Source organism: Opisthorchis viverrini (assembly GCF_000715545.1).
Source record: "Opisthorchis viverrini unplaced genomic scaffold opera_v5_259, whole genome shotgun sequence".
NCBI classification, from domain to species: Eukaryota; Metazoa; Platyhelminthes; class Trematoda; order Opisthorchiida; family Opisthorchiidae; genus Opisthorchis; species Opisthorchis viverrini.
The window spans coordinates 663,568-686,675 of record NW_008751914.1 but is presented as its reverse complement, the minus strand read 5'-3'; the positions used below and the strand labels follow the sequence as shown (position 1 = coordinate 686,675).

General features: G+C 45.5%; 1 protein-coding gene across 1 annotated transcript in view; it reads left to right on the top strand.

The window, feature by feature from the left end:
• Positions 1-3,021: 3,021 nt before the first annotated feature.
• T265_09141 (hypothetical protein) overlaps positions 3,022-23,108 on the top strand; it is a gene marked incomplete at both ends in the record, with an annotated part of 58,170 nt that continues 38,083 nt past the window's right edge. The window contains 8 exons of the mRNA XM_009175138.1: positions 3,022-3,119; positions 5,702-5,750; positions 6,114-6,449; positions 7,798-7,955; positions 10,615-10,865; positions 12,101-12,384; positions 17,556-17,754; positions 20,523-20,744. Of these exons, the coding sequence (XP_009173402.1) occupies positions 3,090-3,119; positions 5,702-5,750; positions 6,114-6,449; positions 7,798-7,955; positions 10,615-10,865; positions 12,101-12,384; positions 17,556-17,754; positions 20,523-20,744 (1,529 nt within the window). The remainder of the gene's footprint in view (positions 3,120-5,701; positions 5,751-6,113; positions 6,450-7,797; positions 7,956-10,614; positions 10,866-12,100; positions 12,385-17,555; positions 17,755-20,522; positions 20,745-23,108) is intronic.

Below are 23,108 nucleotides of genomic sequence, written 5' to 3'. Positions count from 1 at the left end.
CGCGCGTTTTTCGTACACCTGGGATGCGCAGTGAAAAGCAGCCGCTTGTGTTACTTCTCGGGAGTTCTTTGACCAACTCGTATCAATTGGACTTTGGTAAAAGTCTGGGAACGGAATTCTTTGCTTTTCACTTACTGGAATGCTGCAACCAGGCCGTTAGCTCAACCCGCCAGCAGTTCTCATTTTCGAGTTGACTTTTCACCCAAACATCAACCAGCATATCAACATCAACCGCACATCCCCCTTGTCTCTGCTATTCAGCCTGCTGCACTTGCAAATGGTATGCTCCTCAAACGCCACCTGTGCTTCATTGACTTCCTGATGTAGATAGATCTCAGTCAAAGTGGCATCCAACCTTCTCTTGCATATCTAGGTTCCTTCTATTTGTTTATCAGATTTCGTTTGCAGGCATGTAGCGCCCTCTTGCTTTAGGGATATTTGCTCTTCTGTTCAGCTTGACAACCTTTACTGCACTTCGAATGCGAATATCGCTCTGTGTGTTTGGCACAATAAATTCATCACCCCTTCTCAGCCCTCCACCCACAAAAATAAAGCCCAAATACGCCCCACTAACAAACGAGTCCATCCAGCATAACAGCGTCTCTCAAATAGGTCCACAGACTCCCTTGTTCAACGCTTTCGTGCCTAAAAGTCGGCGTGCTCTATCTCGGAAACCTGCATGCAGGACCCCACTGTGGTAACGCACCCAAACCCGGATAAAACCAGTCTATGTTGTTGCCGGGGTACTCTAATTATCTAAGGTTCAAGAAGCGACCCCCCGAGGTCCATGGACAATCTCAAAGCTGATCGGGGGGAAGTAGTGGCTAGATAGGATTCAGGGAACGGAAAAATTGAGGTAATCGGAAAATAACCAAACTCTCTCAGTTTATCCGCAGCATTGGGCCAAGAAAACCACCGATCAGTGAAGTCATTACCTAGAAAGACGGCTCAAGATCTTCCATGTTCTATTCCTGCTTCGGCTGACGGAATACTTTGAAGAAACATCTAGCTGGCCTGAGATGCCAGGCACAGCGCACAACTAGCTTTTTAACGTAACTTGACTTGCCCAAGATAAGATAAAATAAATGACAACATTGGAAAGAGCTTCTTAGACAAACAAAGCCCTCTGTTTATCTTTCTTCCCGCCCTGTCTAAGGATAGAGCACAGGAACTCGTTAGCAGTCTGACAGTCTGCGGAGCATCTCGGAAGAGGATGGCCGAAAGCCGCCGTAATTTCTGGAAATGGTATTACATCTGAGTGTGAAAATAATCGGTTACCAATGTAGTCACTGTTGTTTCCAAGCTGTTCACAGATATTCTACACAACTTACCGGCGCCCGAGAGAGATATAGAGTCGTAAAAACCAAGCATGGTCTCATCCAGGTCATGGCTGCATTGACCTTATCTTTACCTTACGACAACTCCTCAAACCCCGGCACACATGTTAGCCAAATAAATATCCTGTACCTGAAAGTAGCGTTTGGATCGGGTGCTTGCACTGCTTTGTGGCGATGTCTCCTTCAAAAGCGTGCCAAACATTGTCATTGTACCTGTGGCCACGTAGAAGTCTGCGGAAAGTATTTTCCTGAGTTCAGCACCAAAGGTTGCGTTCGTCAAGACAGTAGGTTTTCACTATTTCTTTCTCAATTCGCAGTTGGATTACTTATCGAAGAATTGTTCGGCGACTGTCTCCTGTGACAGGATGAGTCAGCTTCACGTGACCATGTCTTATACATCAGACATGGAGATTTCTCCCCAGGAGATAGCTCAGCGGTTAAGGCGTGAACTTTCTGATCGGTTCAGATTTGATCCAGGCACAAAATATAATAAACCAAATAATATTGTCGTGCATTCTGGTACGCGCCTTGCACCTTCAAAGTGCAAAGTTCCGTTATTAGACTGGGCGAGTGCATCTCAAGAACTGTTTTGGCATCAGAATCGGGTAGTTACGTCACATCGGGTAAACTACTCCAGCTGATACCGCAACAGGCTCAAAGAGACCTCATCTTAGCGAAACAATTGCTGCTAGAGATAACTCGCTCATCCCACAAAAGAACTGAATTGATGGGCTGGACATTTTCAACAGCAACTGAACTGAGCTAGACTTGGTGGTATTCTCTGCTCGTAAACAAATGAATTTGGGTTACCTCCATCGGCTTTAGAAATAGGCAAGTGCCTTTAACCCGTGAAGCAACGTCGTGCTACTGGCCCTGACGAATTCTCACTAGTTCTGTCTAAAGATGGACGTGAAAACCTCAGTTAATGTCTGTTTAACTTATTTACTTCTGTGGGATTAGTCAATAGTAGTGCCCATTCTCAGAAGTTGCAGCGTATGTGGCAACCACATAGCGGTTAGCTTGGTCCCAACTGTAACTACGCTCTTTGCACCGCTTATTGTACGTCGTATTATGAGAACGTTACTCCAGCCACCACCGAAGATAAGTCGCTTACCGGGGGCACCGTAATATGAGAAAAATAGTTGCTCCGAAGCTTCTTGAGAAGTTGTAGTGGGTCGCTTCTGCAATCGCACCCGGCTGTCACTCGATAGTGCACCTTCCAGTCTTTGTATGGTCAAAGCGAACTGCAAAGCTGACCTCATCAGCCCAATACGCCTGAACTGCTTCCACATGTTCGCCGTTCCAGGTTCGAAACAAGGATCTAGCTAACTTCCCTAGACAGGTGACCAAGTAGCCTCATCCACTTTATGACACAAGACACTCGCTTTCGCCCCTTCACTTTGATGCTAACTCTCCGCCACGAGAAGACAGTCAGTCAGCACAGGCTTACATTGGTCTTGATGGTCCCACGCATTTGCAACGTGTGCCTACTGCACGTTGAATTTATTCCGTGAACCTTCCAAAATTTTGTCTCGTATGTGCCAGAAATGCGGCGAAACGGTTCACACGCTAATACATTTTAAACAGCAACTACGTTATATGGTAGTATGGGCCTATCAACGAACAGTGGAACATTCTACGAACGATAAATGCTTATCACACCGTGGGTTTTCGTTATACTGTAGCTGGATACTATTCCTGGCAACATTCTGACAACATCCCCTTAAAACGTGACTTTCTGGATTTCTGAAAATGGATCCGATTACCCGATTCCTTTCTTCGGTGAGTTAAAGTACCAGAGTGGCTTCGAAACCATTTTGATTCAGAACTTTGTTGTATATCTACCGATGATCACGTGAATTTGTTGGTAAAATGCGCCACTCATTTGTTCGCGGCTGGGGTCATATTATTTTCGCCAAATCTGCCAAGTTTTATTGGTTAAGGGAGCTTCATAACTCGTAACATACTTTACGTTGCAATGTACCGGCATCTTAACAGGTATTCTTACTCAACCCCCAACCCCAAGAATAGACAGTATTGTTACCTAGTTATGATTTACGTCCAGTTAAAACCCGTTCTTGCGGATCAGAAGATGATTGTTTTGTGGTGGGGTGACAGTCGACTGTTCAGTGTATATTGGATGTTACATGGCTTAAAGTCGCAGCAGGATGGAATTATAAAAAACTGAATCCTTTGGACGATGTATAAATACCATAGATGAACTGAAATTGTGAGAACAAGTTGAAGATTGTGGTCGTAGACACTGTTAGGTTCCTTGGTTTAGCCACGAGGGGTCGTAAGATAAACTAGGAGACTAAGAAAACCTTTTCCAAGCCAATGATAATAGTCCCTTAGGCCAACTTGAAACACCGAACAAGGGCCGAACTTAACACCTGGGTATCTGAAGAACGACTTCAAAAAGCCAGGTCACATACGATCATGGGATAAGTGGCACTATTTTTCCCTTGTTTATGCGCTGTTTAACCTCTATACATGTTGATTTATGTCACTCACTTGATGAAAACTTTTCAAGAGAACTGAAACGTCTTGGGAGTGAAACGAACGGGTGTGAAACGAAAACAGTCATATCCATAAAAAACCATGTTGAACCAATAAATATATTAATAACCAACTGGTACGAGATTCTACATGATCTAATGTTGGGTACTTTCAAGTTTATCAAGAGAACTCTCGAAACAAAGGGAGACTACGGGTGAGGGTAAAGATCACCGAGGAGTTCGGTTATTGATCCGGTATCTTTTTGTCAAACGTAGCCTCTTACATCCATTATTTAATGAGTCAAAATAAAATGAATCGCGGCTAGCATCAGTGTGGTACACGGATGTGATCTGAGCATGAATTAGTACTGTAGGGTACGATCTACCCGAGGTAGGAACTTACTTGCTTTTTATACACACACTGAACGTTTCCCCATCCTAAGCTTGTATTGATGCTTGAATTGCATTCGCATGAACATTGTGAATTTCACTGTATGATTACGAACATCGATGAACGACTGGTTCAGCTTGTTGCCGGGCAACTAGCGCAGCAACTGATAGCCTATCAAACCCCGACTTTTGGTGAATTTAGTAGAACCATCATCTGAACGGTCTTCCTATCGCTGCACCTCCGAATATCAATTAGCACCGAAACGAGATCCCCACGTCCTTACACAGCGCTAGGACTTTCACCTCCGCTACGGCACTGACAGCTCCACACAAGCAATCGATGTCGGAGAAACTCACAGAAGTGACCCAGCCGGTCGGGGATATAATTCAACGCTTGTATCATCAGACGTCGGGGAAATCAGCGTGCACACCGACCGTGAAGACTGGTGGACATGAAAGGCTAAGAAAATGGGAGAGATGCAGACAGCAGTTGATCCATGCAACCAGTTCTTGGAAAACACCTGTGAGCGAAACCATCAATGATCAAACTAGCTTCACCACCATCACTGGAGAAGAATTCTTCGATCACTTGGCCGGGCACTCCGAACAGCAACTCTCTTGGCCATCTGCTGTTTTTCAGTGGGATTTCCGAATTGCTCTAGAACCTTGGGCAGTGGAATTGCAATCTCGCCTTGTGGGTGTATCTTCCCTTAAGCACCACCGAACTCTTGGCCTGGATCACCTGTCCGCATTGTTTAAGGATGGGGGTGAAGTCCTCAGCCAGTGCTTATCTGATCTCCTTGTATACTTTTGGGAAAAGGAGACTGCCCAAGGCAACTGGAGAGAATCAGTGATAGCCATCATTTTCGAAACGGGGCCTATAGTTAGCGCGACAATCATAGGCGATCAGCTTGACTCCATTCGAACCGGAATCTTAAAGTCACTTGCCCATTGTCGCCGTATGGCGACCCTTGAAGCATTGACTCGGGATCAGAAAGCGGGATGCCAGCCTAGTGCGGGCTGTTGGCTAAATCTTCACACTCCGTGAGGTGAAAGACCCTGTCTAGGCTTGGGCAACCTGGCAGTATCCCAGCCCTTGTGCAACCTTCGGGTGTCTTGGCAGTTAGGCACCGAAAGGGTGCTACAGATGAACGAACGAACGAACGAGGTGAAAGATGGACACCGTACGTATAAACGGCCCAGCTCCTCGATTCGGCTCTTTTACTCTGTGATTCGCCACTCATGTGTACTTTCTACCGCGTACCTGTTGTTGATCACAGGTGTGGCTGTACAGGACCGCCCTCCAGTGCTGAGGACTTTGTTCATGCGGCGCCCTCCGTGTTCCTGTTCCCGATCACCTTGGAGCTAGAGTATGATTTTGGTTCATAGTTCTGTCTCGAACTTTTTTGAGGTACATAGCTTCTTAGTGCGTTCTACAGATACCAGTTAATCTTAATTTTTCGCTCATTTTACCAGATGTCACCTAATTATTCCGAATCAGAAGCAGTGAAGCTGGATGTCAAAAGTAAGTAATCTGGCGTTACTCTATTTCTGTTCTGATCAACCTCGCTTTGAATAATCTATACGAAGCGATTCCTGTACACCCCACTCGCTGTTTCTGAGTAGAATTTCTTGCTAATAGCTCTTCTCAGTTCTAGAATAAATTAAGTGACTTCGTAGAGCTAATCGCTCTACAGGGGGCTGATAAAGACCTGTCAGCTTTGTTAATGTACCACAGGTTCAACTCGCCATGGGTCTATGAATTCGTACAAGAGCCCTTAATGCTCTTCCATAACTCCTTGCTTCAGGTTTTGTAACGCGATGTGCGGAATAGAGCACTACCATTCCCAGTGTTTCACCTCCTCCCATTCCCTGTCTTTTTGTACAGTTATTAAGGCCGTAGTCAATCGTGCATATGGGTTGGTTGCCGAAACCGTCTTGTCCACAAACCGTCCAAAGTTTTCTATTGCCTACGTGGTACTGGATTCGAATACTCCGCTACCCACGAGCACAGCTGTGCAAGCTCCTGAACAGCTAGGTGCCACCACCCGGTCTCATCGAGGATGGAACCCGGAATTCCATCAGCATTCCACCGTCCGCGCTAATGTAAACCAGTTGTTAGAATTTCGGCTCGTCGCTCGACGTCATTCTACCGATGAAGGTTTGGTGATCGGTTACTGCCGGTTAGTCATTCGCCAGGCAGCTGAAGCAAATGGTCACCGGCGTGAGTTCATCTTTTTTGCCAATGGCTTTTGATTGCTGGTAATTTCGTTCGTTGTTTTTACCTATGTGTCGACCCCCACGAGCTTGATTGGCAACAGCGTGCCAGGAACAGCACAATACGATGCATTTTCACAGGTGTTGCTCCGCCTTCTGATTTGTCAACTTTACTTCGTTGACTTCAACAGTGACCTTCGATTTAGGTCGGTATATCTTTTAGTTCTAGTTATTATCAGATTTCAGATCGGTCAATCGGTCGGCTCCCAAGCGAGTCACTTGGCTTACTTCCGTTTTCCGATATTTCTCCAATCATTGTCTTGCTCGTTTGCGTTGCTCGGAGGTTGCACTCGTTGGGAAATATTGTTTCTGGAATAATCTTTGAAGGTAAAAAGAGATAGAATGTCGTCTTTGAAATCCCACCAACGGCAACACACAGGAACCAATCAAAGTGGCACTAAATGCCACTTTACGATACACTTCTTTCACGCATCTTTCGATTCTTGTAGAAGGAAACAGGTCGATCCTCACTCTGTACGACGAAATTTCATGCGCAGGCCGCCTCCAACGCTATGAATTCGTCAGATGCACCCAGGAATAGGTACATTACGATCTCCTCATGAATGAGGGCTGGAGTTTGAGGTTTTCCCACAGTGTCTTACTCTCGTTAGTGATAGTAGTCGTTTCATTTAACATAGCTGATGTTTGGTCAACTTCAGCCCGATGGCATAAAACGACTTCGCCAAGGATTAGCGGTAACCGGATTTATCTGTCCGTTCTCATATTAGTTTCCGTTCTTTGAAATTGTCATTTTTATCATCTCGATATCATCAAATCAGGCCAGTCAATGAGATGGCTCAGTGGTTAGAGCGCGAATTTACTAACCGGAAGGTTCGTGGTTCGAACCCGACCTTTGCCTCTCCATTTCCCCTGTCTAGGTTTGGGCGACCTGGTAGTTTCCCAGCCATCGTGCTTCCTTCTGTGGCATGGCAGCTAGGAACCGAAGGGTTTTTACAGCCGAACGACTTTTTAGCTAGTGAGTAACGTCAGTTCCGTGCCTGCCTGCCTACCGATCTTGCTCCTTCGGTGCTGTATCAGATTCACTGACTCACACACGGATCCACGCAAGCCGTCCATTTTGTGGCATCTGTAGGCGACCTAACCACTGGTGACGGGCCCATTCATTCTGTTGTTTTTAGAGAAAGCTCTCGTGAAAGAGTATCCGGCTATAATACAGTGAAGCTTCTTGGTTCAACATGGCTGTTGTTGTAACTGTTCATACTTGCTTTCTGAGGCATTATGCTTTTTTCAGCTGCTTATCGTTTCTTTTTTCTGTCTTGCACGGCCACTGACAGTTGACAATAGGATTTTCGATTTAAAGATCAATCGTCTCCCAACCGACTCGGTTGCGTTCCAAGCTGGCATAGCTGACCTTGGCAAGCTCTATGTACAGCTGGGTGCGAATCCGCGAGAATTAAACGATGCATTGAACGCCGGCAGCTCAAACCAGCAGGTGAGTGTCACAACTACTGAGGGCGCTCACGAATATCGATGATATACGAGCCAAAACTCGTACGTGGTTCAACGTAATAATCGGAATGACGTTTGTTGAACTGCTTCCCACAGGTTGAACGTTGTTTTGTTTCGTAAATTGGTGGTATCATTTGAGCTCTATAGGAGAGCTCATTTCATAACCTGCAACGATGGGCACTGAAAACCCCCATCTCGCTTCCCAGTAGGAGCACACAAGTGGCTTCATTCAAAGATACAAGTGTCTGTTCTTTCGACCCTAAAAGTATTCAGGGACATTCCTCCAAGAGAGCTTCAAGACAGCTAAGGAATTTGTATGGTTACATGCCATGCCTGGCCTCGTCAAACCTAGTAGTTCGGTCTCAAGATTGGTCTTGCTGTATGACGGACCAGGTATTTTCTAACCAACGGGTTTCCGAAATTTCCCGGAATTGCTAGAAACACTGTTCAACTCGCTGAATGTCCGTAACTAGTTTCGGATTTCCAGAAGGTTCTAAACATCATCGCCGGAGTGCCCCACATTCTGGTCGTCCACTGGGGCTCAACGGATCAAAGAGGAGTCAAAGCAAAGTACTTGGGATATTCGGACGAAATAGCATATGGTAGCATATAACTTAAAAGCAACCATTCCGTTGATCAGAACTTTGGGAGAGATTTAGGTCTCGCTACAAGCACCTAATTGAGCTGTCGCATCATAGTTGGGGAATATTAGGAGAACCAGCTCCGAACGTAACGGGACTAAATAACTGCCAATGTAATAACCGTTTTGCGTTGAGGCAGATTTCATTGGTTGCTCTTCACTCGCCCCTGACTGATGAGTTGTATTCTTAGTATCACTTTTGACCGCTTGTACGCGACAGTGATCAATAGAGCAGCTGACTCGCAGGTTCGTTGACTTCCTGGTTTGTTCAAGCACACCAGACGATCAGGCGGCTGGGGTTCATGGTAATAAGAAGGCGTTAGGGGGAATGTGGTCCACAACAAGTTGGCGACAGAACAATTGGAAGTCGAACTCCAAAATGCCACTTTCACATGAAGAACTTATTTTGATTTCGCAACAGCAGCAGGCGAAATTCGGAGAGTCTCAGTTGAGGTTAGTCGAAGCAATCCTTCACAAATTGGAAATCCGAAGTCCATCCACAACTGAAACGAAGAAATCCTCTGTTGACGCTGTTGTGAACAGTATAGTTGAGTTTCACGACGATGCTTTGTAACTGTTCTTGCATTGTTTATTTACAAGTTTGGTTCAAAACAAAGCGACGGTTCCTAGTTGTCACAAGGTTTTACAATGAAAAGGAAATAGATGAAGCCATTTAATTAATTCAGTGCTTGTACTTCATGAAAACTGCTGTGTCATGCTTGATTGCCGATATTTTTCTTCAAGTTGAAAAAACCACTGATAAGCCTCTAGATCCAGAGAGGGATATTTACATACGTTAACTCTCTTCTTGTGGACATTCAAAGTCCCAAGTGTCTCCAAAAGTTTTTTTTTGTTGATAATGTGGGAAAATGTTGGAATTTTAATCGATATTTTGCCAATTTATGCCGAAGAGCCTAGAAGCGGCAACGGCAGCAGAAGTACAGGCGTTTCATCATCTTTGGGAATCATAGGCATTCTGCTTCTCCCAATAATTGAGGAGATTGTTGTAGGACTTTCGTACCTTCCTGGCTGCATGAATATGGTTAGGAATCATGCAGTATATGGTATGCGACCGACCTCATTTGTTCATATCGCCATTTCTTAGTTTGACTGTCCAGCTAAAGATCTCGTTCTTTCCGACATGGTACTCAGATTTGCTTATTTTAATGCTTTTCAGAGCTGTAGGCACATTTTCCTTAGTCGTTTTCCTTAAAGACACTTCGCTTCCGTCGTATTTGTATGTCAGTGAAGCACCAGTATTGTTTCTGGTGTATCGCTGTCAATGATGATAATTACCAAGGAGATACCAACAAGTGATATGCAAGGTAGTGCTAGAAGGCTAGACCATTCGGTCACGGGCGGTCGATTGGTAGTGTGACTAACGCTTGCTTAGATAGGATATAAGACCATCTGCCGTTCTTTCATGCAATTCACGTCGCACGCTTACGTGCTCGACGGCTCCTCGGGCGACAACTTCCCAGATGTAATATCACCCGATTTCCGGACTATTCTACCTTCGAAGCTACGTATGCATTATTTGCTTCGCACTGTGCGTCAGATTTTCTGAGTAAAACTCCGGCTCGCTCTTCGTTTACTCGCATTCGAATGAGCTCAGGGTTGCGGTTGGAACTGCTTACCATCCCCACGTTGTCCGGAATGCTACTCAGTAGACGCAGGGTTTCCTTATTTAACTACTTGACAGCCTGGAGGATCGAACTGATGACAAAAATTGCTTCTTGGACAGAGGTATCTTTAAGAGGGGTGGGGGGTTATATTTGCGGTTGAAAATTGGAATTGCTGACGTGTCTCCCAGCTAGATGTTTCTTATAACAAGGATGAACTGCACATTTTTCTAGCAGAGGACTAAAAGCTCCTCAATTTGATCATTTTAGCGATGGTGATATTCACCACCGACTCCCAACTACTTTCGGTTACTTATATGTTATCTGTTCCGTTTGATAAATCCAGTTTCTGGTTTGTACGTACACCTTTACTATTCCAGACCAACCGCCAAACCCGTTCCGACAGCGTGCACTCCTCAACTACCACAGTTCCTCCCCCTCGTCCGCCTACAACGTATCCCGCTGCACCAGAGCCCAACGGTGGTCCATCTACACCAAATGGAGAGGATGTCAGTGACACCCCACTGCCTCCTCACTGGGAACGTCGGGTGGCTCCAAACGGTCGTGCTTATTACCTAGATCACCTCACAAAGACCACGACTTGGGTCCGACCGTCCCCCTTACCCCCAGGGTATGTCCACAAAAAATTCCGATGTATGGTTGAGATGCCACATTAGTAAAGTTTGGTACCGAAAAAACAACCGAAATATTTTACCTGCTCTAAGTTATGGGGCCACTGATAAACAGTTTTTAGTGGAGCATTGACTGCCATATCCCTGTTTGCTATCGTTGATTGTAACGAATAATTGCACCTGCGGTTGGGTACCAAGGACGGTCACTTCCACGAGCAGACCTTACATTATTTGATCAGCAGCTATATGACCCTTGTTTTCCGACCCACTTTCCAGTTGTATGCTAACCATCAGCTGTTTCAAGCCTGGACGAATTGCCACCATAAACTGTCGCATCGTGTAACCTGGTGGCCACCGAGTGCAAACTAATCATGGACCTAACGAGGTCACTTGGCCGTCAGTCACATGTAGAGAGTCACAGTTCAGGACTACCGTTCTTTCTGGAGCACACAACTTGATCCCAATCACACTGTGTTGCGAGCACGTCCGAGAGTTCGCTTTCCTTCTAGCCCTCGCAAGTCAGCAAGGAACATGCTAATCCATCATCTTTGGAGAATTACAATAACTCAACGGTACATATCTGTATTAGCTCAGCCGCTCTGTATAAAACCAGCGCTCTACTGGTAATGAGCACCGGAATCGAACACTTCAGCATGTAGAATGTGCTATCAAATCAAAAGAACACTGGATCTAGTCGAGATCGCTATTCATGATTGATGCTTGAGAATTCCTATCAACAGGCAACGGATATAGGGGTGCACGCAAACCCTTCAAATGCCAAATAATAAAGAGTGTAAGGAGAGCTTTGGCTGGCACTAAAAGCTCGGAGGATAGAGAACACTTAGTATGGGGAATAGCCATACCTTTCACCACTTAATGCGAAAGGAAGCAGCGTTCAGTGGAACGATAAGTGTGTAGTGTGGTAGCGTCTCAGCGCTCATGGTTTTTTCAGTCTTGTAGTTGTAAGAATGAGCAAAGCGGGAAAGTAACAGTTTTCTACTGGATGCATTAGGTATATCCGGACCGAACCCAATCTTTGGGATAAACTAGGTTCACTCCTGTTGGTATTCATTTGCTGATTAATATGTACGCATGTAGCTCTTATCAAAGATTGAGCTTGCTTGCCGCGCACCTAAAGTAGGTACATCCCGTATTGTCTTTTAGCTTGAATTGCGCGAACTAGGAAGGCTTTTTCACCATTATCAGTGTGCCTTATTTTTTTGCATACCCCCAGTTGGGAACGCCGACTGGATGCACACGGTCGAGTGTACTACGTAGACCATAATACACGCACTACTACATGGCAACATCCCAGCCCAACGCTACTTAGTAACATTCGAGAGTGGAGGCAGTTCTCTGACTCTCGTAGCGGCGCCATGCAACAGGACATGGATCAGCGTTATGCGAATGCCAATTGGAATGCCGGTTCGATCGGGTTCAATACCTCTGGTGCGCCGGCAACCAGTGCTGCAGCCACATCTGGTTTGGATCTGTTAGGACCCTTGCCTGAAGGATGGGGTACGTTTCGTTTTACTTGCGGCTTTTTCAACCATGCTTCTCTCTGTTTTCTGACAATGGTTTACCCTGCCCCAGACAGAAATGCCCTGCACTTCGACCGGAAGTCAAACAATCTAAAAACGAATGTGCAGATGTCTCAGATGCACACCTAGACAACTCGATATGTGCGGGTGCATCTTGTCGCCTACGGATTTGCGAGTATCTGACCTACGAGGTGTCAGTTCATGAGATTTTATGCATAGGCGTGTAGGCTGTGCTTCGCCTTCGCAGCAGTTACTACTGAAAACTATCGAGGCCGATCCGATATCCAGTACGCCGAGCCGTCAAAAAAGGCAACCTTCTAGAAAGGGGGAATACCCCGACAGCGCTGCTACTGTTGAAGGTTCTATGATGGAGCTAGCATACCCCCTGCAACATCCACCTCCCAACAAGAAGCATATGGATAGCTTCATGTAATTAATCGATGCAAAGCATAAGTAATTAAAGGTCGTGAGGAAAACTTGGTGAAGAGCGCATTAGCGCATCGTGTTGCTTCCAAATACTGGTCTTCTGTTCGGAGGTGATGATGAGTAAAGCCATATCGGTGCTTTACTGGGGAATCCCAATATAAGGTTAACACTTTTGAAGGTTGTAATCTGGCTTCTTTCTCGAGACGCCACGCTAAGACACACAACAGCTGTTTCCGGATGCCGGCTTCTGCTTCAAGGGGGAGGCAACAAAATGGTTAGTCCTAAAGGAAATAAAAATGCTCGTACGCAGTTTATTCGGACAACTTAGGTTGCTAACATTCTAAAAAGACCTTGACTGGCGAAGTCAAATGAACCTCGACCTAAATGGGAAGGATGTTGCACTCTCGTTTACTAAGTCAAACAAATCTCCAACATGATCAAAATATCTCTGGGATACATACTTCAGGATAAGCAGTTCCAAATCCCTGAGGATCCCGGATGGACGTAAGTGACAAACTTCGATTAGCTCACTCAGGAGACAATGCCCCGGTTATCGAAACAACAATAATCCCTTTTAAGTAAACAAAAAGAATCCAATTCGTACCACGAGGAAGCGTGTCCTGTGGACTCGCCCCCTGAGTTCTGTACTCGGTGGTATTCAGAAAATGAAATTCAGTATGCCCATATTGGCCCTTTTGTTTTCATTGGTTATCATGTTGTTCCGGGAAACAAAAACTTGTACGAAGATCCCAAGTTCCAGGTAGGAAGGACCAAAAGGAGCGAATGGATGACAGAGACTGCAAAGCCACTGGAACTTATCCTGGTGTGGCGGTTTGTTTACCTTTGTGACCCTTTGCGTCATACCAGTTTCACCTACAGAGTCTCCCATACCATGCTGACTATTGAATGGAGGTCTGACGAACAGTCTGGTCTACCATGATGGGGGCTGGGGCATCCATGGTAGTTTGTTCCTCAAAAAATATACTACTATAGCTACTGTAGTAACTCCCAGCTACCTTGTAGTCTTTCAAGCTAAAGTCTTTGTTTGAGGACCCTCATCATCCACTTTTCTAGTCCTGTGCACCATGTCGGCATCCCAGCTTACGTACAACCATGAATGCCACAACTAAAACTATTGCCGTACTAAATCGGCGGTCGCCTTTCGCGCTGCTTAGAGTGGGAGGGCAAAACGTACTCCTTCATCTTTCTCCTATCCAACCCAAATAGGAGTTTGGGTCTTTTGAAAATCTTGAAACTGGCCGCTTTGATCACCAAGGATCTCGCTCAGCTGCGGTTCCTAAGTTTCCTTCGCCAAAACACGAACTCAGTTTTCAAATCTATGAAACAAGTCCGCCTAGCTTTCAGTGTCCGCACACTGAATAAAGCGGGAACCGTAAGTGGTGTTCCCCGTATGCTGAATTCCACCTGCACGGGCGAATTTTGTTCTCTAGAAACAAGAATCCAGGACTCAGTTACTACAACTGAACGGATTGCAACGTCGCTGTCTGCCCTCTTTCGGTTGTGCACCTCTGGTAACACGGTGGCCGTTACAGCTGTATACGCTGGTGTGGATATTTTGTCGAACCATCGAGCGAGGGTGTCTACCTAACTGGATGCTGATTGATAGTCATTTCTGCATTGTTCGTTCGGCAACGTCTGCAAAAGAATCTGGGGAACGTGGTGTTCATCGCTCTGTTTATTGTATCTTTTCTCACCTGCAACGGACTGTAGCTCTGAACATCCTAAAGACCGTTTCAACATTGCTCTTTCACAATGGGTTAAAAGCCCACATTGTTGTGCTCAGTGCTGATGTGATCGCTCAAGTAGGTAAGCGCAGAGCTGCTTTGATTGGACACGAAACACATGGACAACGGACAGTGCCAGATGGAGGATCTTTTTCAATACAGGAACAGCGGAAATCGGGATACCTGGGATACCTGCATGAACTCCGACCGTGCACTTGTCCGTTGCTGCTTTTATTGTCCTTTTCAACTCTACCCAATATATCCCCCTGATCTCAACCACATTCGGACTCGACTCATCATTGACGCCAGCTAGAACTGAGCAGGCCATGAAGCTTGCTGGATCCAACAGGCCGAACAAATGGGACACGCGAGTAATACTGGAAACGTCCGCACGCTGTTCCACAGGTCTTCGGAAAGGCTTGTCAGTAAAACCATAAAGGGTCACACTGGCTCTGCAAAGGACTGTCCGAAAAACAATTTAGATAGCCTCTGATCACTTCCAATCCATACTGGCCACTGGTATAAACGCGGACTGTAAGTATGGAGCTCCCTACAGCCTCAAAAGTGGTCGAATGGATACCCGTTGCCGCACTCCTTTTTCCGACGTCTTCCAGCTCTTTTTATTCTAGAGAACCGATGAATTACTCAGCCAAAGCATCTAACCCGTTTGCGCCTATCTTGAAGGAATGAGCTGGACTGAGTTAATATTAGTGCCAATCTTCAAAAAGGGTAGTCCAATTGAGGTATTATTTTGACTCCCGTTGTAACAAGGCTTCTGGCCTCACTGATTCTTTGCCATCTTACGGTGGCATAAGAAACCGTGACCTGTGGGTATTTGGCAGGTAAAACATGCACTAACTACATCTGCAAATCTTGTCAGGTGTTATGACAGCACGGTGTGTGCAGACCACCAACGATTTTGGTTCTCCTTGACATCGAAGATGCATTAGATTCCATGTTTCTAATTACCCTCGGTGAACAAGGATGCCTCCAAAGGCTTTTGAACATAAATCTGCCCTTATATCCGCATGCCTCTGGGAGCTTTTGGTGTTTGATGACATCAATGAATTCTTTACGAGTATCTGGTTGTATGGCAGGTACTTAAATCGTGGAGAACATCAACTGTGATGGATCGGCCATATGCCACGCATGCGAAAACATTGTCTACCGAGATGATCACTGATCTTTATGCATCCTTCAGAATAGCACCAACTGCGAGGTAGACAACGTATGACTTGACAGAAGTGTGAACAGGATTATGTAGCGTTTAGGTGTTGTTGGTGCGATCCACCTTCCAGCATTGGACCCCTGTGCCCCGTCCTGTGCTTGGCTGGATATAATACAAGTGGTGGTTCATCTGTGTGAGTCTGTCAGTTTCTCTTCAGATTGTTTGATTGAGCGCTTGGACGTGGAGCTGTGAGCGTGTGGACCTCAGATGCTTGTGATAGGGTATCACCAAATCCCTTCTTCATCCACTCGTTTCTCTTTTTCATTTATTGTACTCCAGCGAAGCACCATTGTGAACACTGATGTTGCCTTATCTTCGATTACTTACTTGCCAGGTGTTTCAGCATACTCCCCCAGACTTACCAGCTGCCTGTTGATTTTCAATGCTTGGCATAATTCGCTGCTGAGTCCAGCATGCAATATCATACGGGTGACGATAGGACCAAGTGTCCTTTAAATGTTCCGTCACCAATCACATAGAAATTGTAAGCGTACGTTCGGGTCGATTTAGCTCGGCGAGTGGATCAGCAACCATTGACCACATGCGGGCTCTCAGCGTATCGACGTATTGCTTGTAACAGTTGATTTTATGTTTACACCTTTAGTAATTCCCCACACTATAACGTAGCACTTCTCACACCCCAATGGTATTTTTCATAAGCTACGTAATTCATTCTGAACTATCATGGGGATCATTCGAGAAAACTGTTCCCGCCCTGAAGTATAAAATGTACCACATTTTGGCACGCTGACTGTTGCAATAGGCACAGTGCAAGTTGTAGGACGCAACTGCTCTCACTATCCGCACCTACATGTCCCACGTGGATATTATCCCTTGGTCGAATGACTCGTATAGCGGTGGGCAGCGTGAGTTCGCATATATCCCAGTGGAAACATCAGACTGAGACATTGAGAGAGGCTTGTGTGTGACTTTGGTAAGCTGTAAATGATCAGTCACCCAGTGTAGATGTTGACAGGCTCTTTTCGTTATTATGCCAACAGCCGAAGCTCAGACACTGAGGGATTTACCACCCTTATCCTGAAAGTCCAGTAACATTTTGATCGCAGTCGTCTTCTAATTGTCCGCTTCGCAGAAAAATTTAGTTTTCAGAATAGATGAATTTCAGTCAGTTTACTGTCAGTGCAGTCCTAGCAGGACGCAGTGTATATTTTTGCTATTTTGAGATCATTTCGTTCGCAGTGAAAATAACCACCGGTACGGTTGTTTGATCCCGTCAGACACCGTACCGATGAATAATTGAACTTTTTTCAATTGTCCGGACAAAATGGACAGTTCCCTAGTGTGATAAAACTGATTCACTAACTTTAAAACACATATCACATGATATACGAGGGGATTGTTTTGCAGCTAGATTGGACGCGATACCCCGGGCACATTTGCTATGGTCTAGTAGGCGGCCGATAACACAAAGTTTTGTGTTTCAGCATCCAGCTTCTTGACTGGGTTTTCCGTTTTTCATGTGCTGCAACAATGCGGGAACCCGAGATCGTAATGTGAATCATTTGGACATCTGATTCCACCGACCAAATTCGTTGTGAACCTTTTTCCTTTGGGCTCCCCGTCGCCAGTGTCATTTTCCCGCACCGAAGAAACAATACTTATTTCCTGTCCGGTCATCATTTGTTGTGTCGTAGCGCCTGCTGCAGATGCTCTCAAATACAACCATTTATATCGAATGACATTGACCAGCCTTAATCCCACATTTCGCCTTTTATTTTTGCTCTCCAGAACGTCGTGTCGATCCCCAGGGTCGGTCCTACTTTGTAAATCATACTAGCCGGACCACTCAATGGGAAGATCCAAGACTGCAAGGACCCCCTTTACCTCGTGGTTGGGAAGTTCGTGTCACTCCAGAGGGATGCCCATTCTTCCTCAATCATATCCAGAAGATCACCACTTTTGTGGATCCCCGACGGGGTGATGCAAAGTATGTCTTACGTTTTCAGTCCATTTGTTGCTGGATATGACGTATGGCGTGGTGACTTATTGTTAAACCTCCCATTGGAAACCTCAAGGCGGTCGCCATGAGGAGGGCGCTAGTTCTACTGTAGCACGGAGCTAGACAATCGGACCAACGGTTATACGCATGCACACTTATTCCCTGTGCGCCTCTCTTCGATGAACCGATGTCTCGGGTGGGGAACTAGAATAGGTCTTTCTGTGCATATCTTCGGTTATTGCTGGTCGATCCTTCTCGTTCATCGCTCTCTGAAAAGTTCACTGTTTCTTCTAGACATTTTCGGATTTCTTAGGTGGCCGTGTGCTATTTGGAGGTTTCCCATCAATTCAACTTTTCGAAGATGGTCCCTCTTTGCTTTTCGAACAGCTGTTGCCTGCTCTCTGGCAGCCATTCCGAACCAGTGGTCTGATAGCTGTTAGTCCCGGTCTTATTCTGATTTTTCATCGTACCACTCCATTCCTTACACTACCCGCATATCAACTTGCTGCAAGCTCTTTTAGTGAGTTAAATAGCCACCAGTTCGTGATCTCTCCCCACTGGCTCTCCTAAGTGCGCTTGAAATACGAATTCCCTGTTGCACAACTGTCCACTGCGAACTGGCACTGATTTTAATACTGGTCGCTGTACTTACACCTTAAACATATGTAGCTCCGTTCCAGTCGAGCCACAGCCTGTCAGTTCAGGCCATTCCTCAGTCTTTGAAGCAATAATATCTGTTTTCTTGCCTGAAAACCACTTGGCGTGCTGGATCAGATGGTTCAGTGGTGAATATGCGAACGTACTGTCCGGGAGTTCCTTGGTTCAAACCGAACCTCAGCATCTCAACTGCTTCTGTTATAGGCTTAGGCTATTTGGCGGTATCTCAGCCCTCATGCTTCTTTCAGATAGTATGCCGTCTAGGCACCAAAAGGTGTCACAGGTGTCACGTTTACCATTATTTTACTATTAGCGCCTTCAAAAGAAATGGCTAGTGTTTCTTGCTTTGACTAAATTGTGCTAAATTATTTGGAAACAGGATTATCTGTCGTCATAATTCTATCCAAAAAGGTACTTGAATCCACTGGTACGACAACAGGGACACAAACCTTACAAACCTTATGATAGTTTCCTTCATAGTGCGTCGTCTCACTCCAGTTCGTCACGTCGAATACTCAAGGACTGCCGAGCTTGCTGCCGACCAACACCTTGCGTTTACCTCCACTTGAAAGTGGTGTTTGGATTTGTAGGTAGAATAACGCTAACTCACTTGTACAAAGATTAATTGCCCCTGGTGTTGTGAGTAAACTTCCTACCTTCAGGTTATATTGGAGTTTACAGTTAACGGTTCAAAAGTCTCCCAACAGCCATTGGCATTCTCCGAGGTTGTCTCCTATCTACGTTTTTTGTGGTAGATACAATCGCATAATTCGCACTCCAAGGAACCGTCGATATGGAAATTGAAATGATGCCTGGAGAAATGTTGAAGGGCTTTGCGGACAACACTGGTGTGTTGCCAGACGACTGTATATTCGTCCAGTCTAAATAGGTTGTTGGAACTGGCTCAATGTTCAGACAGGCGTTTCGCACTCTCAGGGCGTAAAGTCTTGCTTTCGGCTTTTAAGTTCATCTGTCCGTTTGTAAACTCACGGTGAAGAACTTTGGATCGTTGAATGACAGTTCCGTAACTGGCGACTGTTTTGGTAGTGAACTCGCTTTATGAAGGCGTGAGAATAATCCACCTATTTGTCTCGTTTTTCTTGCGTCAGAACGAATTTCAGCTAAAGGACCGTATTTAGTGAAACAACCGCTTATTATTGTGAGACCTCACTACCTCAACTGCTTTGTGGCATTTGATCACCGGTCGCTCCACAGAGTAAGAATAATAATCGATCAGCAGTAACACCCTTCCGGTGCCCATCTGCCATGCCACCCAAAGAAAGCACGAAGGCTAAGATATTGCCAGGTAGCCCAGGCCGAGACAGGAGATAGAGTGTTGAGTTCGAACCACGGGTCTTCTGGCCGTATACATTTATTTCTCAACCGTCGGCTTCTGAAGACTGTGAGGTCTTTTCGCACACGGTCTTTATTCTTTTCCATGCACTTCTTTTGGCTCGTCGGGTAGTCTCAAAAAAGGTGAAACCGGTGGTGGCGTGTCGCAGAGATGTCAGAAACCTTATGAGTAGTGTGCTATATCTAGGCAACTTATTGCGGTTTCTCGAATTTTGTACGGAAACATGAGGTGGCCCATTCAGTTGAATTAAACCATTGTAAACGAAAAATTTAGCTGGATTCAGTTGATCCTCCTGTCAAAACCATATTCGTGATCACTATTAGAAGGATTTGCTCTGGAGAGAGGCTGCGTATTTAAGCCATCTGAGATGTGTTGTAGCTACAACACGGACGTTCTTGTATTGTAATTGTCATTCTTATCGGTATATTTGTAGTCCCTTACTCATAGTCAGCAGCATCCTGGGCGTCGCCGGATTCCTCGCATTTGCGCACGCGCATTTGTGTGACTTACCGCTCTGGAACCCAAGTTGAGCGTCGACTTATTTTGAATGTCGCCTGTTGATTGACAGACGGACATGTTTCCAGGTTGATATCAGTAATTTTTGGTCACCATCTGCGGCGTTTATTTAACCCAACTATTGAGTTTTTGTTAAATACCTTTCGCGACAAATTCAAAGATTTTGTGAATGTGATTTAATTGTTTACTTCAACAACTCAACCGGATTTTTTGTACTTCTGCTTTGCAGCTCTGTGAAAAAAGAATGGTCTTTCGAACACAAAGTCTCCTGTTTCCGTTACCTATGCCATTCCAACGCCGTACAGGGAACGACAAAAATTAACGTTTCCCGTGCTCGCCTTCTGGAAGATTCATTCGATCAGTTTATGCAACTAAACACCCACGAGCTTCGACGACGGCTCTACATCACATTTGAGGGAGAGGAAGGCTTAGATTACGGTGGTCTATCCAGGTACATGTCTATTTTGTCTAACGGTCCTTACTAAATCGTTTCAAAACATCGTTTGAGTTCATGAGCTGTCTGTTTGGGTCAGCTTAATTTTGAAAGATCCCCAGTTCGAAATTCCCCTGGTTTCATCGATAGGATTAGAAGTCACCGCAGTGGTGACAAGGTGCACTCATCTCAAGTGATCTTTTGTAGTTCCTGCACACAGGTGAGTTACTAGATAATCCATATGGTGATTTCCATCTCGATACCCATGAGAACGCAACAATATCCTGATTGTGCCTATACGAGGCATTATAGTTACTGATTCAAGAAGTTCTCACAGGGAGCTCACCTAAGGAGACAGGCATTGAAAGCAAGCAATTTCTGCTTGTCTTTGAAATGACAGCTTTGTTTGAGACCTCGGCAATCCCCGATACTGGATGCAACTGGATGTCACCAAAGCTTCTAAGCACCCGCAAAATTGATCTCATTCTCGACTGAATCTCTAAGCTTCCAATACAATCGGACTCAGTCAGTTACTTGATCGCATGCTTTCTCCGGTACTATCACCCTATGGATCCCCGGTTCACGATTAGGAAAACTTTCACCCAGCAAAGTTTCACTCTGAAGTGATATAAAGTGCGTCAATGAAGAAGAAATGATTAGAAATCAATTAAAGCTAGCCAATCGTTGATGTGTGCCAGACCCAGTAATCCAGCCCTCTTCACAGCCACAGAGACCTGTGTTAGGTAATGAGAACAAAGCTTTCAATCGTTCACGGGTCTAGCACAGGCGAATCATCATCAGATACAGTGGCATCACTGTTGGTTCTGATGCTTCAATGCCAGAAAATGAGAAACGAGTGGATAAGGAGGAACCTAATGTCAACCCACAGCAAACACCTTAGATGCCTAGACCCCAAGCACTCAATCAGGCAATCTGGAAATAAACTGATAGCATGAATACCCGTGACATCGCTTAGTCGCCATTTACTGCAATGTCTCCAGTCATGCACAGGATAGGGCTGATGAAGACTTCGTCCTGGAAGGCGCCCCGTACCAACACCTGAACTCTTCGTAATCTCTTTCACATCAATTCTTTAGGTCATGCGTTGTCCACCTCGAGGTTGACGCTGTTCCTAAGAGGACACAGCGGACAGTGGTCGTCTCCGTAACCGACGTTTCCGTGTGAGTGGCACACGGCCCGAGCCATCATAATTTATGGTGCTGGATGTTCTTTTGTGACAAAATTACCTACTGCACAACCAGATACCCGTCTTCAAACCACTTCTTTACGAATTCGTTGGTGTCATCGAACGCCAGCGACATTTCTGAGACATCAGTGTTCAACAGCCTGAAGACGTCTCACATCATCTGTCCGCAGTAGTCAACCACACAACATCGAAGTCCTAACTGTATTCTGGTATATGTGACCGTTGAGACTCAGTGGTATGCCTTTTGACACCACAAGTGACGCGAATTAGCAAGCGTGATCTGGGCCTTTGAGACCTGTGTACTGACTTCATAAGACACTTCCATCTATGCGAATGCAACTACGGGGCTGTACACTACTTCTCCTGGAGTTGCAGGGAATGTTTTCAAAGGCTGCTTGTTCTGAAGAATGATTCGCCACTCTGTATATGCAAGGCAAATCTCGAAGCATGGTTTGCTGATGGTCAGTTCATACAACGGTGCTTGTGCTTATTGTTCTTCTTCAAAGATTGGAACGGTTTCTTCTGTGTACTTGATTTAGATCAACAAAGCTCTCACCCTCAGAAGTATGTGAATATAGGAATGGAACTATGCGGAGAACTGCTGAGGTATCACGTGTTTCTTAATGGTAGTTAGAGGCATAGTAGCTGATGCGTCTCCGAAGTTGAGGAAATCCAAGATCGTGGGTGGTCTGCACACTGCGTTGCTACAACAACTGATAGTGTGAGGATGTAGTCTAGACAAACTTTACCCACTCGAAATCCTGATTGATGCTCACATGCAGCTTCTCGTACCACCAGCGAGACCTGAAGTCTTATTACAACGGAAGTAAAACCGATATCTTTGTTCGATACTTTCACCACTTGTTATTCGTGAAAATGGGCTGGTTTGACGACTCAGTCTAGTTGCCTGAGACAGCCTGTTCCTCCCAGATAATCGCGGATTGCCTGGAGTGGCACTGACTGAGTAATTCTTTGCTAGAACAGAGAACGGAAAGGTCGTCGGAAGTGTCATGACACTTGCATAGTGATATCCAGTCGACCCGACTCCTGAGGCTTCAAGGAACTCCATATTTGCAGTCCATGTTTCTACCAATGGCCAAAATCCGGACTGGAAGTGGCTGCCGGCCATCTTAACTGTTGTTGATAGACAAATCACCGGACCGGTGAGGCGTCGG